Source organism: Clavelina lepadiformis, chromosome 2 (assembly GCF_947623445.1).
Source record: "Clavelina lepadiformis chromosome 2, kaClaLepa1.1, whole genome shotgun sequence".
Taxonomy (NCBI): Eukaryota; Metazoa; Chordata; class Ascidiacea; order Aplousobranchia; family Clavelinidae; genus Clavelina; species Clavelina lepadiformis.
This window is the reverse complement of record NC_135241.1, coordinates 23,938,383-23,955,237: the sequence shown is the minus strand read 5'-3', so window position 1 is coordinate 23,955,237 and position 16,855 is coordinate 23,938,383. Positions and strand designations below refer to the sequence as shown.

The 16,855-nt window shown below is 38.1% G+C and overlaps 3 protein-coding genes across 4 annotated transcripts; 1 reads left to right on the top strand and 2 right to left on the bottom strand.

The window, feature by feature from the left end:
• Positions 1–336: 336 nt before the first annotated feature.
• On the top strand, positions 337–2,386 carry LOC143447014 (uncharacterized). Its single transcript, XM_076946917.1, has 3 exons — positions 337–772; positions 1,056–1,539; positions 1,913–2,386. Exons 1-3 carry the CDS (start codon positions 547–549, stop codon positions 1,932–1,934), a joined length of 732 nt encoding a protein of 243 aa, XP_076803032.1. The 5' UTR covers positions 337–546; the 3' UTR covers positions 1,935–2,386.
• A 43-nt stretch (positions 2,387–2,429) lies between these two features.
• On the bottom strand, positions 2,430–4,022 carry LOC143447013 (uncharacterized). 2 transcript variants are annotated; one of them, XR_013114007.1, is made up of 3 exons: positions 3,465–4,022; positions 3,314–3,381; positions 2,430–3,209 (listed from the first exon to the last, which is right to left on the bottom strand). XR_013114007.1 is itself a non-coding variant. In XM_076946916.1 (3 exons), exons 1-3 carry the CDS (start codon positions 3,655–3,657, stop codon positions 2,440–2,442), a joined length of 906 nt encoding a protein of 301 aa, XP_076803031.1. In that variant the 5' UTR covers positions 3,658–3,978; the 3' UTR covers positions 2,430–2,439. The 2 variants fall into 2 exon arrangements, 1 of the variants encoding a protein (XP_076803031.1); XM_076946916.1 differs by having other exon boundaries at positions 3,590–3,978.
• Positions 4,023–4,444: 422 nt separating this feature from the next.
• LOC143446719 (uncharacterized) lies at positions 4,445–12,389 on the bottom strand. Its single transcript, XM_076946479.1, has 14 exons — positions 12,245–12,389; positions 11,378–11,440; positions 11,102–11,203; positions 10,862–11,029; positions 9,775–9,933; positions 9,336–9,488; positions 8,858–9,182; positions 8,449–8,573; positions 8,119–8,254; positions 7,868–8,020; positions 7,614–7,708; positions 7,337–7,528; positions 6,939–7,087; positions 4,445–6,724 (listed from the first exon to the last, which is right to left on the bottom strand). The coding sequence occupies exons 2-14, from the start codon at positions 11,418–11,420 to the stop codon at positions 6,518–6,520; spliced, it is 2,007 nt and encodes a 668-aa protein (XP_076802594.1). The 5' UTR covers positions 11,421–11,440; positions 12,245–12,389; the 3' UTR covers positions 4,445–6,517.
• Between the last annotated feature and the right edge of the window lie 4,466 nt (positions 12,390–16,855).

Sequence of the window (16,855 nt, the reverse complement as noted above, 5' to 3'; positions counted from 1 at the left end):
AAACACATGAGTAGAAACTTCTCTTTTGCGCATGACGTCATTCTTGTTTCTTTTATTCTCTTGGAGCATATTCTACTTTCTCCACGGTCACGGTTCACTACATAACAATAAACATGCAGACGACGACAATGATTTTCAGATCTGTTTGCTGCTGGAACAGATTAGTCTTATTATTACGGTGCAGTTGTTGGGATCCAATAGGTGTTAATTTTAATTGAAATTAATTAATGAAATCAGGTGATAGTTTTAGGTTCAGCAATTAACTTAGTTTTAGTTCCTTGAACTGCTAATGCTGCTGTTTTGTATCAAGGCATGGCTTAGCCTACTTGAGTTGTACGGGAAGATTTTTTCGTTCACCACATTTAAGGTGAAAAATAAAATGAATGGATGAAAAATTTAGATAGACCGAGTCATATTGTATTGTTTCATCTGCGCATAAAATTACGCTCCACGCGCAGAATAAAAACTTTACAGATTAAGACTCAATAGTACAGGTCTTATGTTGCAGGCTTTGATTTATTGAAATAAGCTAAATAGTCTGAAATAATGGCAAACTTGTGCTGTTTACCAATGTGCAACAACAGGTCACCTGCCATGACTCTGTTTAAGATACCTTCAAGAAAATTTGTAAAAAAGGAGAAGGAAAGCTGGGCAGAAAGGTTAGAGTGTATCGTGCTGGCTTGTAGAAGCGACGAGCACATAAAAAATCTATTTGCTCGAGATGCTGTGAAAATGTGTGAAGTGCATTTTGAAAGATCTGACATTGTTTTAAGTAAAATTTGTTTTACATATACTTACATGTAGTGTAACTAGTGTATTAAGGAAAGATATTTAATGTAATGGCATATCTAGCGTTTGATGCAGTGTTTGTTTTCCATGAGATGGTTTGATGCAGAACTTCATTAAATTTACTAGCGAGTGAGCACAGCATAACACTGCATCTGTAACAAGCTATTAGTGCAAACCTTCACTGTGGTTTCAGATTAATATATGTACCATTACAAGTATCAAAATTGAAAACGTTCATGTATGCACAAAAAAGAGTTTTTTTGCAGAGGGTTCCCATAAAGAATTACGTGAAGGAGCAGTACCCACTTTGTCTTTGCCTAAGCTGATTTTGGCGCAGGTACATTCAAGAAAGCCGCCGAAGAAGCGTATCTTTGAAACAAAAGCACATTTCAAATCTGTTGCGTCCTTGGAATCTGCTCGCTTGCCGGAAGGTTGGCAGGGGTCATTTGAAAACAAAAATCTTGTTTTTTCTTTTTATGGTGGCTGTGATCAACCTAAATACTCGATTGGAGTATTATATGACATGTCATTAAGGATATGCTATTATGGCTGGAAAGCACCTCGCTCAAGTTGTATTTACTCCCTGGACATAACTACTCAAACACTACACGGCACCATAAAAGATATTGAATCGTTTTCAATATGTTCTGGATTGTATAATTCTGGAAGTGGCCTGCCACACATGACCACCAAATCTATGACACCATTCAGTTCTGAAAATGCACCAACGGTTAGGAAACTTGCATACAGGTGAAACTAGTTTTTCAATTGTGCCTATTGCATTTGTTACATAAATGAAATTCATCATTATTTAACATTGAATGAATCATATAGAGTGGTGGGATTCAGCCGGTTCGTGCGAACCGGTTCTTGGAATTTTAATGACATCTGCGAACTGGTTGTTAACAAGCATATGTATAAGCCTATGTGTATGTCGGTAACGGGTCAATATGGCATGCTGCTAGTGAGAGAAGGAAATTTTAACATATTTCAATCCCACCCCTGACCATATACTTACTTATTTTTGGTAACACTGATAATGCATTGCACTTAAAGTGTACACCGTATCTTAGGCATATTTTGTGACTTTTCTTGTTAAATGAACCAAATTTCTTGTTGTTAGAAATGCAAGTTGTGAACTTTGAAGAAAAATGAAATGCAAAAAGTAGAAATGCAAGTTGAAAGCAGTTTTACTGGGTCCGTTTCCGAACAGTCAAAGCAGTTTCTGAGCCATCAAACCTACGACGGTTTAGTTTCCACATCCATGGCCATTGGTGAAATTCTTGTTGGAGAACAGCCCAGAAGGTTCATACGTCTTAACTAAGCGCTTAAACCAAGACCCATTGGAGGCCTATTTCGGTCATATGAGACAAACTGGCCGTCGAAATAAAGTGCCTGATATTCACCAATATGCACTATTTGAAAATGTGATAATGTGCAAAAATAATATCAAGTCACTTAAGGGGTCAAATGTTAATCACGCTATTGACTGGAAACATGGTGATGTTTGCGATGATCCAATGCCAAAGCGAAAAAAATAACTTGATTTCGAGTGTTTTGACAGTCTGCTTGTGCAATACAGTAACACTTAATCCTTCTTGAGCTAAAACTGACGAAGTACATGTAAGAAGGCAACTATGTAATGTACATTCATTTTAATGATTTTCTCAGACTTACATTTTGATCAGAGGTTACATGCAGTACTGAATTTAAATGATTGGCTTTTTGATAGCATCTAATCTTCACGTAAAATTTACATATTTTCATGCACAATTTTTGCAAACATTCATCAAAAACAAGATTTTCAAATATATCTTTTATGTTACAAACACTCAAAGAAGACATGCAACTTTCCATGATGTGCTCCTTTATGTCTTGTTTCCTAAAGACACTTTCTACATACATCAACAATTTCACTAGTGATTTCGCTGGAACTGTAAGATGTCCATAATTGTTATTATTTAAAGCGGAAATCAAGGAACTATTAGTGGTTTCATTACTATAATCAGTTAAACAAGACAATAGATCTATTTCTCTCGGATTTATACAGCGCTTAGTGAGTTTCTGCAAAATATAACCACCTATGTACTGAATTATGAATTCTTCATCTCGGGTTAACTTGTGTAATGTCAAGTGTTTCCCCTTTTTGTTGTGTGCAACAGTGGTAACGTGTGATAAAAATACATCAAACAATTTTCGTGTTAAACATAGTGACAATTTTCTTGGCAAGAAAAATAGTGATGGGATGCACGTAATTCCATCACAGGAGAATTTATGAAACAGTTCATCCGGTGAACTGTACGAAGAAAATAGCTTCATAAAATAGTTAACCGCATCTGCAGTTAGATCTGTTTTAACGCCACCCACTGTTTCCCACCATTCCATCAGCTTTTCTCTTGTAACATTATTGCAAGAAGATTCTGCAAGACAAGTGTAAAATTAAGTTTATTTGATTTTTTTTAATCGGAATCTGCCAATGATAGAGCTCCAAATGAAATAAGTTTCAAACAAAAAACAAATATACCGTTAGCAGTTTTTTGATGAGCCAGCAAAGTTTCATTACTTGTACAGTTATGCAAACATTGTCCACATCTGCAAATAAATATTTTCATTATCAGATTAAATGACATCAATATATCAGTACAGCATTTCTTCAAATATTCGTTACGACTTACATTAATTTGTTGTTTTGCTTGGCTGTTTATTATAAATTGGCGAGAACGTACACTCTGGGTGACCGCCATACAGGACAAGCTCAACAGCAGTTGGCTAATTGATTAATAGGCATATTGTATCTTACATGAAGTTTGCTGCATCGTCTTCTGGGTCACAATCTATTTCAATAATTAACTTCAAATTGACATCCATTAGATCCCAACAACTGCACCACAATAACAAGATCTGAAATCAGACTTTCAGTAGCCTATTTTAATGACACAACACCTGCAACATAAGGCCTATGCTAATGAGTTTAGTTGCTAATTGCCTGGTCGAAGAGAAATGTGGGGAACGAAAAAATCTTCCCGCGCAACTCAAGTAGGCTAAGCCATGCCTTGATACAAAACAGCAGCATTATCAGTTCAAGGAACTGAAACTAAGTTAATTGCTGAACCTAAAACTATCACCTGATTTCATTAATTAATTTCAATTAAAATTAACACCTATTGGATCCCAACAACTGCACCGTAATAATAAGACTAATCTGTTCCAGCAGCAAACAGATCTGAAAATCATTGTCGTCGTCTGCATGTTTATTGTTATGTAGTGAACCGTGACCGTGGAGAAAGTAGAATATGCTCCAAGAGAATAAAAGAAACAAGAATGACGTCATGCGCAAAAGAGAAGTTTCTACTCATGTGTTTAAATCTCTTTGTTTAAACATAACATGACTTAAAATGGCAGGAGCACTTCTCATAACGAAATGATGACTTTAGATCAAAACTAGATATAAGAAGTGATTATGAAAGTGTTTACATTTGAAAGATGAACACACAAAATGTCGGCAGTAAACAGGGCTGAAATAAGACTGTAATGAAAGTGGTATATTGGTACCTTTGCCTGAAGGTTTACCCACTTACACTACAAAGTCTGTTTCCTTGTGTATTACTTAACAGTGAACTTTGATAGACTTCAGCAGTAATGACACAGGAATGACTACTGTATAATCTGATTATATTTGAAGCTTCTTTGAACGAATACATCAAGATAGAACATTATAACAGCAACAGCACAGAGACATGTTGCGGCGTTGAACGTACGACTGAAAAGGGCTGAGTAAAACAAAATGCACGCACAAGGGAACAATCGATTACGTCACGCAGTGTTATGCTTCACTGATTCCATAGATGAGAATTCTATGTAGTAAACAATTTTATATTACATTAAGTGATATATTTATCACATAACCTTCCGCAAGAAAATTTCGTAAGTTTTGAAAAAACTCACGATATTTTCTGATCATGATAAAAACAATTCTCGGTGAACAATAATTAAAACAATAGTGTGGATAACAAAAGTCAATATAACACGTAAAATGTAGATTACATAACAATAAACGTTGAAACATAGTTATAATGCAATTCATATTGGCAATACATTCGCAAAAAGACAGTAATATGTTTTCTGTAACACATAAGGCAAAATTAGTATACAAAACAAACAATGATGACAGCACAGGATGTCATGTGACACATCACGCGTATGCTAGCTGGCACAATTTTACGCTAGTTGCGGTTTCTTACGCAGGATAGCACAATGAGGAAACGTCGGCAAATTTTTCATCTCACATGTCGTGACGCCGATTTCCGTAAACAACTGTAGTATGTAATTCTCTTATGCTCACGCGATTTCAGCATCTGGTTTTACCATATAGCTGTGTGAATATTTCACTTGGAAATACGCGTTTTACAAAATATATATAAAATTAGTCAAATACGTTTTGTAATTGACATTCAACATAGTGTATCGGTGTTAGCCTTGGGCATTTGTTTAACCTTCGAGAACAACCGCTATGTTTTAAAGCATAACAAAATAACACAAAGAAAAATTTCTCTCCGGCATGGTTGAACCGTTAGAGAGTATGGCAATTAAGCCACCATCAATTAAGGTAAACTACACAATAACGCTATAATATATACTACATAGAGAAAAAAACAAACAAAAAATCATTACTGAATGTCCAAATACCGACAAAGTGTTTTCACTGGAGTGCTTTGTTCGTCGGTCATTCTTGCATTCGAAATTGATTGAAGTCCAGGCGATTCTTCGTCACCGTCGTTGTAGTTGATTTGTTCGAATATCATATTGTCGAGATGTCTGTCGGCTAGATCCAATGAGTGTTGTATGGGTTGTGGATGAGACATATCTTCGAAACTTCTAGTCTGAGATCACTAGACTTCTCTCAACCTCAAATTTAATTGTTCATAGGTTGCTCAAAAAAGAAAAGCGTAGTTCTCAGCTATTTCGGCTCCACCACACTTGTAATGGAAATGTCTTTTTTTTTTTATCGTCAATTCGTCCTCACTCGGCTGCATCAGTTTGTAATGAAAGTGGTATATTGGTACCTTTGCCTGAAGGTTTACCCACTTACACTACAAAGTCTGTTTCCTTGTGTATTACTTAACAGTGAACTTTGATAGACTTCAGCAGTAATGACACAGGAATGACTACTGTATAATCTGATTATATTTGAAGCTTCTTTGAACGAATACATCAAGATAGAACATTATAACAGCAACAGCACAGAGACATGTTGCGGCGTTGAACGTACGACTGAAAAGGGCTGAGTAAAACAAAATGCACGCACAAGGGAACAATCGATTACGTCACGCAGTGTTATGCTTCACTGATTCCATAGATGAGAATTCTATGTAGTAAACAATTTTATATTACATTAAGTGATATATTTATCACAAGACCTATCGACCACTTTAAAGTTATTGATATCACAAAAGAAACTTTAACATAATCTCGTTACAGCAATGCAATCTGTATGTTGATCAAATAATTCATAATCATATTATATCGTAACAGCGGGTAACAGGCACGAAACTAATGAAAACGACAAAGAATAAACCATACATAGAAATCAAATGAAAAACAACGTCCAGACTCCAGGCTACTTGTAAAGTTGACCAGGCCGCAAAGGAATGGAAGAAGGTTGAAAATATCTCCTTTTTAACTCCCGTCATGTTTCCTACGATTTTTTTCGAAATTTGAAGAATCTTTCCTAAGCACAGCAATAATTTGTTCTGGCCTTGATCCAAGGCATATAATAATAAATGTCGGTGTAGAGTGCCGGCTGCTGATCGAAGGTCAGTGTGTTGCAGCTGGGGGATCCAAGACTGGTTAAACCGTACAACATCCAACGCTGAATGTTTCTGCCTCTTTCGCGGCCAACAATTTTAGGACCGACCACAGGGCCACCAGAATCACCCTTCGGAAGTAAAACATTGCGTTGCATTACTCAGTGAACTGTAGGCATATTGTAGCCTATTAACCGTGACTAGACATGCACATTGTCTAATATCTACTATACTAGATATTTGTGTTGCTACATTAATAATTAATTGGACTTTGCAGAGCACAACTTAATTAAAAGTTTTTGCATGTTAACTGTAGAATGGTCAATTGGTCGCGCATTTTCTTACCGTGCATGTATCTTGGTATCTTTCATCTCCCGCGCATATAACTCCTTCGGGCGCGCTCTCAGCAAAACGTGGCACTTTTTCAGCGCAGATAGATTCGTTCAGAACCTTGATAGCAATTTGTTTCATTCTTGAATCGTTATCACCTCGGTCTGAAAAAAAGCGAATAACGTTAGTACGTTTGCTATATATGATGTTTATGTTTTGATGTGAGATAGCCATTTAAACTTATAAGTTTCAGTGTTTGTGTTTATTTGACAATATCTTGTCAATAATTGCTCATGTTCTAAAGTGTTAGTTAAAGATTCTTAACACTCACGATGAATTAAATGCACAGGGTTAAGATGCAAACATTCTTTAAGCTCGAAGCTTAAATTGTTAGCAGAGATTTTTTTACTTACTCTTTGTGATTCCCCAACCGGTAGCCCACAAAAGTTCATTTTCTTTTGCGCTTTCGAGAGGAATGCAAGCAGGTTGGACGTACTGGTTGAATTGGATTGGTTTCCTTAGCCTGATGAGGGCAATGTCGAAACCGATCACACCTCGGTTCACTCCTGGAGTGAAGTTGTGATGTTGTTCCATGTAGTCGATATCTGGTGAAAATCATTACCAACATGAAATCCAATTTAATAACTTCTATAGAAGTTATTTGTCGTTTAAGTAAAACAACCAAATTACCTTGACGGCCATCGAAGACTTGCACCTGTTTGCCGTATTTTTGTTTCCAGCCAACATAACGACCAACGTAAATCTTGTAAAACCCTGCATCGAGGCTGCAAAACGCAACATCGTTTATCAAGAAGAAGGTTTTTGTCATTGCAGAAATTAAGCTTTAAGGTTGCCAGGTTTTGTGATTTGGGCGTGGTTGTTCGGTGTGTGTTGTCTACGCACTTGGCGACGCTAAAGAGCAAGTAGAAATGACATAAACTTACTCCGGTGTTTCCGATGGCACGCTTTGCCTGTTCAAGCAGTGAGCGGCGGTGACGATCCAGTGCTGACAAATGATGGCGGCGCCACACAAGAAAGTTCGACGTCCTTCCGACTTCAAAATCATAGCCGTCCAGGGATGACTGAAAGGATGCGCTCTGGAAACAATAAGGAACGTGAAAAAAATCCAAAAAATTGATTGTGATGTAGACCATGTGATAAAATAATGTCCCCTTTTTTGTCAATTTCACCCTACCTCGTTCCTCCAACTATCTTCTTGGGGCTATCAGCAGTCGGCGGTTTGAGGGTCGACCCGGGGTAAAAGCGGGGATTCCCACAATCGGTAGGGAAGCAAGTGGGCGGTGGCTCGGTGGGAACAACCACGTCGCGACCTGGAAGTAAAGTAATGTAAAATTATAAAGACCAGGCTGCTGATAACCACGCCTATTACGAATAAGGAAACTGGAGACATTGACCTTCACCTCGAAATTAAAGGTCATTTTCAAACTAATCGCTACCGCAGTGAAGGTAAATTATACATTAAATGGAAAGACATTATAACGAATGACGTAAAAGTGATACTTACATCCGCCGAACCAGTTACAGACTCTTCTAGTGACCGGAGGTGGTAGTGTGGTTGGTGGCGTGGTCACCCTTGTTGTGGTCGCAAAAGTTGTCGTTGTGGTGGTGCTGGCAGTGGTCGTTGGAGTTCTGATGAAAAGTTTAAAGACCGGTGATAATATTTTTTCTCTTGCGCCGGATGAAACTGGTCAAATTGCGACTTGGGCGAAATGAGAAAGAAACAAGGAGCAAATAATTACACGATCTGTCGTTCGTATCCTTGTTACATCACAATTAACCCAACAAATAACAGGAAATTATAGTATTATCTTACGCTAATACACGGATACAGGGTTAGAAAGGTTAATACAAGTTATTCTTTGAACAAGGACTCGTTGCGTTCATTTTACGTGCTGAAAATAAACGGTCCTAACCTGGGGGTTGCTTTGTCTCTGGATTCCCCGTCCGTTCGGGAACGGTTTCTTGTCAGTTGCGACATTGTCTTTGTCAAAATGTCGAGAACAGAATTGCCGCCCAGGCTGCCGCCGTGATGACGTCGTAGGATATCGATAAAGCTCATCTTCTTCGTTGTGGTTGAAGGGGTTGTTGAAACAGTGGTGGTCACAGGGGCGGTTGTAGTGGTGGTCGGAGGGGGGTTTCTTGCCGGTGGAAACGTGAGAGGTCGGTTGTTACCCGGGTTGAAAGGTGGGTTGGGTGGAAGGATATTTGGCGAAGGAATATTACGAGGTATTGGTGCGTCTAGTTAAAGAAAAACAAAAACATTTAGCCCTCTGTCAACGCTTCTCAGACTCTTTGCATAAAATAAACACGGAATACATTGATACGATAAGCGAAATGACATTGGAGAGCGCAAAATAAATCCTAGAAATCTTTCAGAATTCACTAACTCACCTTCCTGGAAATAGCAAACTCTGTTTTGCGTCATCTGATAGGAACAGCATCCCAATGATTGACACATGTCAGCAGGCATGTTGTCTGCCGCACAACGGCGCAATATCCCACTCGGCATCTGGCACACTGGACTCGGACAGGGCCTGCTGGTGCCTGGGTTTTAAGAAGAAAAGTTACATGTTTTATTCGGGGGAGGAATTTACCGCCATCCTCCTTCATGTCTCACGTTTCATTACATGATTGATAGGTATTCATTATAATATATAAGACAATACAATACCGCATTGACATAATAATATAACGAATGACATCACAATGTAGATGATCATTAAGTAAAAAGTTCAAAAACTAAAAAAGAACCTGAACTAACATAGCAATACACTTTACAAATGACTTAAGCTTTTTACAAAAAAAAAAAAAAACTTTCACAAGTCGTCACCTGCTGGATAGTAGCATTGTCTGCTTTGATCTTGAGCGCTCCTATCGTAGCAACATCCAACAGCGAGGCAAGATCTTTCATCCGAAAATCCATTGGAACAAGAGATTCGTTCCTCCTGCCTCACCGAGGAGCAGTGAAAGAGACAAGAACCGGAATATTCTGGAAAGAAACATCATTTGAAGAATTGCTATCTGGCACACAGTCCATGCAATTCGTGCCAAAAGATTAACTTTCTAAAACAAGTTTTTTTTATTAAACTATCGATGAGATTTAAATTCAGTGAAAATGATTTCGCTATTAGATGATAAAAAAATTTTAAAGTCTTTTTTAAGGCGCGGCAAAACTTTCATCGGTTCTCATATTTCATGTTCTGATAGCATCGCTTCGAGATTCGTTACAACCGTACCTGGTGGTACCTTGCATGGAAGGTCACTCGCTTTAACAATAATTCCGATAATCTGCGATAATGCGTGTTTATTACCAAATACCAGCGGTTTTGTTAACGAAGAAACAAACCACTCATGCGTGCAAATAAAACCGCTTTTCTGCATATGCGGCACAGACGTGGAATTTTCTCTAATTGTAACGTTGTGCTACGCGTTGCGACGCATTGGGTCAAGTGACGTGTTAAAGATCTCTTGAACGCGCAGTTTATTTATTTATGGGGTGAATGTCGTCAGAAATTGACGTCGACTTCTCAAGATACCAGGGTTGCGAGGTTGGCAGACGACAGGTGGATGTACACAAACTGTACGAAAAAAATAAACAACTCAGTTGGAAATCATCGCTAACATGTTGCAACGGTGAGAAATTTCAGTAAATTACTGTTGCGCTCTGTTTGTTTTTCTTCTGAATATTTAGAGCAGAAACGAAAATCTTTTTACGTCGGCATCGCAGCAACAGCAGCATTGTATGTAACAATCGACACCCACCCGTATATGTATCAGCGGCATCGGTGTGACGCAAAATGCGATAATTCCGGCGGGTTCCTTTACATGTGTTTATAACCTAGATTTGGACGCCTGCCGCTTCTTTCGCCTACTCTAGATTAACAAAATAAACGTTATACGTCATTGAGCCAACTCACGAATAATTGCATTTGTCGGCCTGTACGGGAATTGCGCTTGCGGCGGGGGGTTATTTGGGTCCAGACGGGACGAAGCACCTAAAGATCCCTCGCTGTCCACGTTCGATGACGTAGAATCTCGTTTGAAGCACCAAGGGGAACCAGGCTTAGACGAATCCCAACAGCAATCTAAAATTGTACAGTTAAATTCGATGCAAGAATAGGTTGAGGTGCTGGATTTCTTATGTGACAGGTACCTACCTAACCCTTTGCATTGCTGTGGAGTGATGCCGCCCCATCCACAGTCGACCCTTGACCCCAAGGCGACTGAACAGCTCTGGCCAAGGATAGACTTAAAATTTCCTGAATTTTAAAATAAAAATTAATAAATTGTCTCATAAGCCCGCTAATAAGAATTCTGACTACCAGCATGGACGAATTTTGGTGAATGAAATTTACATAAAGATCGAGATCAGATGAAAATAAAACTATCAAAATTACTGCTAAAGGCACATCTTATATATCTGGTAACCTTACCAAGGAAAACGCATAGAAAAACGATCACGTAATAGGCGGTCATTTTTCCTATTCCAAGCAGATCTACAAAAATGAATATGATAATTGAGAGAAAATCACTGCTTGAATTTCAAAGATTCCACCTCTCAAACTCGAAAGCGATACACAGCAAATTAACTTGACATTATCACGTCACATAGAGCGGTGTTAAGTCATAATGTGCCCTGCCTTGTGGCGATTGTGACCCAACAGAACTGATTGTATCAGGCGATTTGCTAATCTAGTACACTAAAGGATTTAAGAAAGTTCTGCCTAGAGAGCGGCTTTTAAACCTTGTTTGACTACTTTATGCATCATAATGTTACTTTTTGTTAAATCAAAACGACATTTTCCATCGTAAATAAAACTTGTCACTGGCCTTTTCATAGACGCAACCATCTATTACTATCATACTTCGATTATGACTTGATAATTACTTCAATCATCATCACGTTTTAAAAGAACTAAATGCCGGTGTCTGCACAACGCAATTTTACACGTGATTAAAAAACGCTTCTTGCTTCCTAAAGTCGCTTATTTCGTAACAATAAGGCCTGCTCACTTTTATTATCAAGTTCGTAGTTCAGCGGAAGTGATGACGCGACGTTTTTGGTGAATTTATTTACTTACACATTATTTTTATAAAAAATATTTGTTTACATTAAATTAATAAATCTCATTTTTTCATATTTTTATGTGAATTTGTTTGTAAACATAAACTTATGGTGTTTTTAAATTTTTATTAAAATTAGGATTTAAATTTGTTTCGAAATGAAGTCTGAATCGCCATATTTTTGAAGCAAACAAAACTTATCGATAAGCAATTGTAAGAAAAATCATTAAAATTACCTATTTTGTCCAAACTTTTCTTGTCCAACAGAAGAGTTAAACCGGAAAATTAGAACAAGTTAAAATCAGTTATGAACTTATGACAAGTTCTTTTCTAAACACAAAAATGATATTTTGGAAGATTCTATTTCCAATTCGCTTGACATTTGCGATTACAAACATAGCTTAAAGTTTATTTATAGCTAAATTTTTAAATAAGATTTAAACGAAAATCTTATTTAATTTATATTTTTAATTTAAATCTTAAATTCAATGATGACGTCGCAACACTGCTATCAGCTCAATGAAACCTTCCAACCTCTGATGCATGATGTTCTTACTGTGGGCGTGGTTTTGAACGGCGCGACATTTAGGTTTTGAGCCAACACTCCCGCAATAAGCCGCGCATGGCATAGTTTCATTAAGAATAAAGAATGCTGCTGGCTTAGCTACGAGCTAATTCTCCTCGATATAATCTTTTCTGCGATGGAGAAAAGCTTTTTTTATTTTATCAAAATTGACCCGTAGACGACGCTCCTGCTTGCAATCCCTCAAAGACTCCTCGCGTCGCGTTATTCTCAGCCAGACCAACTTTACTAGGGTTGTTGCGCCACAGAGAAAAACTGTGACATTTTAATTAGTATTATGACGAAGTTGCCCTTGACCGGTTGCTTCGTCGATTTCCACGCCAGATTATTGACTTCATAACCGTGTCACTTGTGCCCTGGTAGAGCTTATACTAACCACGGTTGACAATGTACGACCAGTTTATACCGAAGTTACTTCATCGAGCAGAGAGACGCGAGATATCACCGCTCGCTTTTTTCTCCACCATCTTTCTATTTATTTTATCACTCCGTGACGTAGCAAGAGCAAGAATGTGGTGTTTTTGCGCAAATCGTTGGCGCAGATACCGTCAAAATTTTGTTTAAAAAAATAATTTTTAGCTGTAAATGCAGCTATATTATGGCTCGTAGGCAAATCTAAACCGACCGTGCAAGCTTCCTTGCTTTAGCGGAAATATTTTTATAACCTTGTTAGAGTCCTGCGCAGCCTACTTGTTTGTTGTGCCGCAACAGACTGCAAAAATAAACACGGTCCCATAATCCTAAGAAAATTTTATACGCAACTCTATAAAATTGAATTTGTTTTGGCTCCTCCCCCCCCCCCCACAAACGTCGTCGTCGAGACGTCATGAACAAAAGCCGGAAGTACAGTTGTGACGTCAAATTTAGTTGAACTTGAAGAAATTAACAAGCCCCATTCATTATGCGGTCACTAAAAGCCAGGTACCGCCTATAGTGAGAGGCTTGCGGTGGTTGACACGGGAAATGGCAAACAGGCACGGCCAGATTGACGCGGAACATGCCCCCGGGGCTTAACTGGCGTCGCCACACCTCGGAGTTTGCAACCCTCCGAAAAGCCAATTGGATTTTGTTCATAAAATTTACCAATTTCTTGTAATTTGTAGTGAAAATTTTTTTATAACTCATAGATAATGGTTGTGTTTTGAAGTGATTAGGCGATCTATTGTGACGAAATAATGATCTTATGAAGGTTTATGTGTTCGTCAGCATAAGCTGGATATTCATAACGACCGGAATCGAGTTATTCTAAACTTTGTCGTTCAACACAAAGGGCGGCGTCAATTTTGTTGAAAATTGTTCAAGATTTTCATCAGCGCGTTAAGCAAATTGCAAACACCAATTTACCGCACACTTTGCCTTGGTTGCTTCCAATGCTGATGAGCCCTTTCGATAACAACGCTCTTTGCAAATTGCTCTATTATGAGGCGATATATTGTCAGTATGACGCTGTGGTTGGTCATTTGCTCTGATGACGTAATCATCCTCACTTCGTGCAGACTGAAAATCATCATAGTCATCTAATAAAGCAAATTAGCTTGCGAATTTCTTCCTCAAAATTAGGCTTCCAGGTATCGCGCCAATAAACGTGCTGCTGCCGATGCCGACGTAACTGGGCCGCCAAAACACGATTTTAAATAAGTTTCCGGTCTCACATTTAGCTGCGAATTCGATCAAAATATCTTCTGGCTGAAACACGATTGGCCTACACAGCGGCCTACCGTTGCACTGTTCGACCTTCGACCTTTTGCACAGTAACACGCGATGTCGTGCAACGACTTAATTACGTTAAAATAAATAAACGAATAAATAAATAAATAAATAAATAAACTAAAAACAGCTTAAATAAAGAACTATATTTTATGCAGATAAGTTTCTATTTCAGATATTAGCAAAAACCGTTTCAACCTAATTTTTTTAGCCACTAGCACCATGAAGGCAACAAGTAGTGCCAGTCATGTAAGACAAGACCGTGCAAAGGTAGATTCATCTCGAGGTAATCGAGCTGTAAACGCAGCAATTATTTAAATTAAGGCTTGTTGTATGAGGCTTGAAAAAAAACTACCCCAGAGTATACGTACTAAGAATTAGGCGACTGTAGCGCGGACGCTAAATACAAAGGATCCTGAAATAGTGTTCAAACTTGTGCGAAAGATCATTACCAATTTAATTTGTACACCTCGATGCCGAGTTTTGATGTTGAGCGGTTTTTCTGAGGTGTCTTTGCGGTAAAACGAGACCAGTCAAGCGGCAGAATAAAGTGGTCTTGTCCGATCAATGCGGTTTGTTTCCAAGGCGTCGACAGCCACAGAGAAAGGTTAGGTTTGAAGGCGAGCTTCACGTAAAACGTTTAGCGGTTTTGTAAAACGCTGCATTGGTTTCAATCCAAAAGTAATCAACAAATTAGATGACCGCGGGCCTTTATGATGACAATTTTGCCGTGGGTGGAAAGCAAATTTGTTTAAGTTGAGCTTGTACGATTATGAGCAAACATTTGCATCTATATACAAGTATGTGGGGCTCAACGTAAAAATAAATTTTGTATTGCAAAGGTTGTTGTGTTTTTCACACGAGTAATAAAGCTTATGGTGCTCGTAAAATTATATCGAATTCCTCCAAGTTTGCGGAAAGACTGGCCGTTATTTGATAAACACCAACTACCGGACGACGCGTCGTCCACGTTTTTATTTTAGAAGAAGACAAAACAACTTGACAAAAATGGATTTCTTCCTTTACTAATCGCAATATGAGGTCACAATAGAATATTGTTGTAAAACGTGACGTTTACGAGCATCGTCCAATAAATTTCAACTATTTTCAAATCACAAGGACCAATAACTTGAACGGGATTATATGACGTAATGAAGCAGCATTGCAATCGAAGCAAACCTTCCAGAACATTCACAAGTTGACGAGATCCAACTACGTTGTCACAACTGTAATTACTGCGCCATAACCGGTTTATTATTAACCTATTGTGCTGTAATAAACAGGTTTCCACGTGCAAAGATTTAGCTAAATAACCATAACGGAAATAACGTAAAAAGTTGCGAAACTGTCTGAAAAAATCGCTTTTCGAGCAAGTATTCTTCTAATTACATTGCTGCAACGGGGTTTCAAATTCAGTCTAATGGTCAGTTATAGATTCCTTGAAACAGGACTCCGCCAGTGTTATGTTATGTTCCACATGTTGCTAATTGCTGTTTAATTTCATCTTCTATAAGCTGTTTATGTTTGCGGCATAAACCCATCAAAAGATTTATCTTTCTACACTTATGGCTTAAACCTTAATAAGATGCGATTAAATTTTTTTATCGATCACATTGTAGTGTAGTTTTATCGCTGTTTCAAAAACGTGGATTAAGCAATTGGTTCAGAGATTTTTTGACAGACAACTTATCGCGGTCGTCGTTGTGGAATATAATTGGCGTGAAATTTACTGCAAAACACAGCAAGGGGTCACAAATCACAGCAGTTCTTGGTTTGACCTTTTTCTCATTGTTTTTGTTTAATATGTAAAGGAACAAGTTTATTTGAGACGGATTTCCTTTAGAAATTAACTCTCCACGTTTCGCTTATAACAATCTTTTTCCCACGAATCTATTTACGCGAACTGATAGGTCCGAGTGTGACAGATGGTGTGGTCAGTCAGCTACGTAGAAGATTGTTATGGTAATAATAACATTGTTCGACGACATAAGAGGAATAGTAACAACTTAATGTTGCTAAGCAAAGTAACTTGACCCCGAACTTGTGTGATTTTCTGCGGGTGGTCAAGTTTACCTAGTCCCGGAGGATAATCTTATTCGTCGAAGATTCACTGATGTCATTTCTTAGCCAAAGAATTTTTTGTTTCGAAAAAGATTTTTGGTACAGTAAAAACGATTCATTTATACCGCAAGGCTATTACGTCATCACAGATCTAATTTATCCCCTTTATGGTGATGGCAGTTCCACCGACGAAGCTCACATATTTTTAACAGTAGGTTTGCTTAAATATTGCCGCTGGTAACGGCAATGGTGTAAAAACTCTGCTGGGCCCTGAAGCGACTAAGACAAGCCAAGAAATATTAACAACCACGCGCGTCTTTTGCCCAACAGTAGCCCAAAAAAATTCGCGTTTTTTATCAAATACATAAAAAAAATTCATAAAATTTATCAATCTGGGCCGGAGCCGGATCTAAACTTGTAAGTTCGTTTGAGGTTTTTAACCTTTCAGGCATTGTCGCAGAAATGATTTTACATAACAAATTGTAAGGTTGCAAGA

Coding starts and splice junctions, on each gene's coding strand:
- LOC143447013 (XM_076946916.1), bottom strand. CDS start 3,657: ATGGATGTCAATTTGAAGTTAATTATTGAAATAGATTGTGACCCAGAA. Junction 3,382..3,589: donor GACGATGCAGCAAACTTCAT/GTAAGATACAAT, acceptor ATTTATTTGCAG/ATGTGGACAATGTTTGCATA. Junction 3,210..3,313: donor TCATCAAAAAACTGCTAACG/GTATATTTGTTT, acceptor CTTGTCTTGCAG/AATCTTCTTGCAATAATGTT.
- LOC143447014 (XM_076946917.1), top strand. CDS start 547: ATGGCAAACTTGTGCTGTTTACCAATGTGCAACAACAGGTCACCTGCC. Junction 773..1,055: donor AAGATCTGACATTGTTTTAA/GTAAAATTTGTT, acceptor GTTTTTTTGCAG/AGGGTTCCCATAAAGAATTA. Junction 1,540..1,912: donor GTTAGGAAACTTGCATACAG/GTGAAACTAGTT, acceptor TCTTGTTGTTAG/AAATGCAAGTTGTGAACTTT.
- LOC143446719 (XM_076946479.1), bottom strand. CDS start 11,420: ATGACCGCCTATTACGTGATCGTTTTTCTATGCGTTTTCCTTG. Junction 11,030..11,101: donor ACAGCAATGCAAAGGGTTAG/GTAGGTACCTGT, acceptor GTACAATTTTAG/ATTGCTGTTGGGATTCGTCT. Junction 8,574..8,857: donor AGAGACAAAGCAACCCCCAG/GTTAGGACCGTT, acceptor ACTTTTCATCAG/AACTCCAACGACCACTGCCA.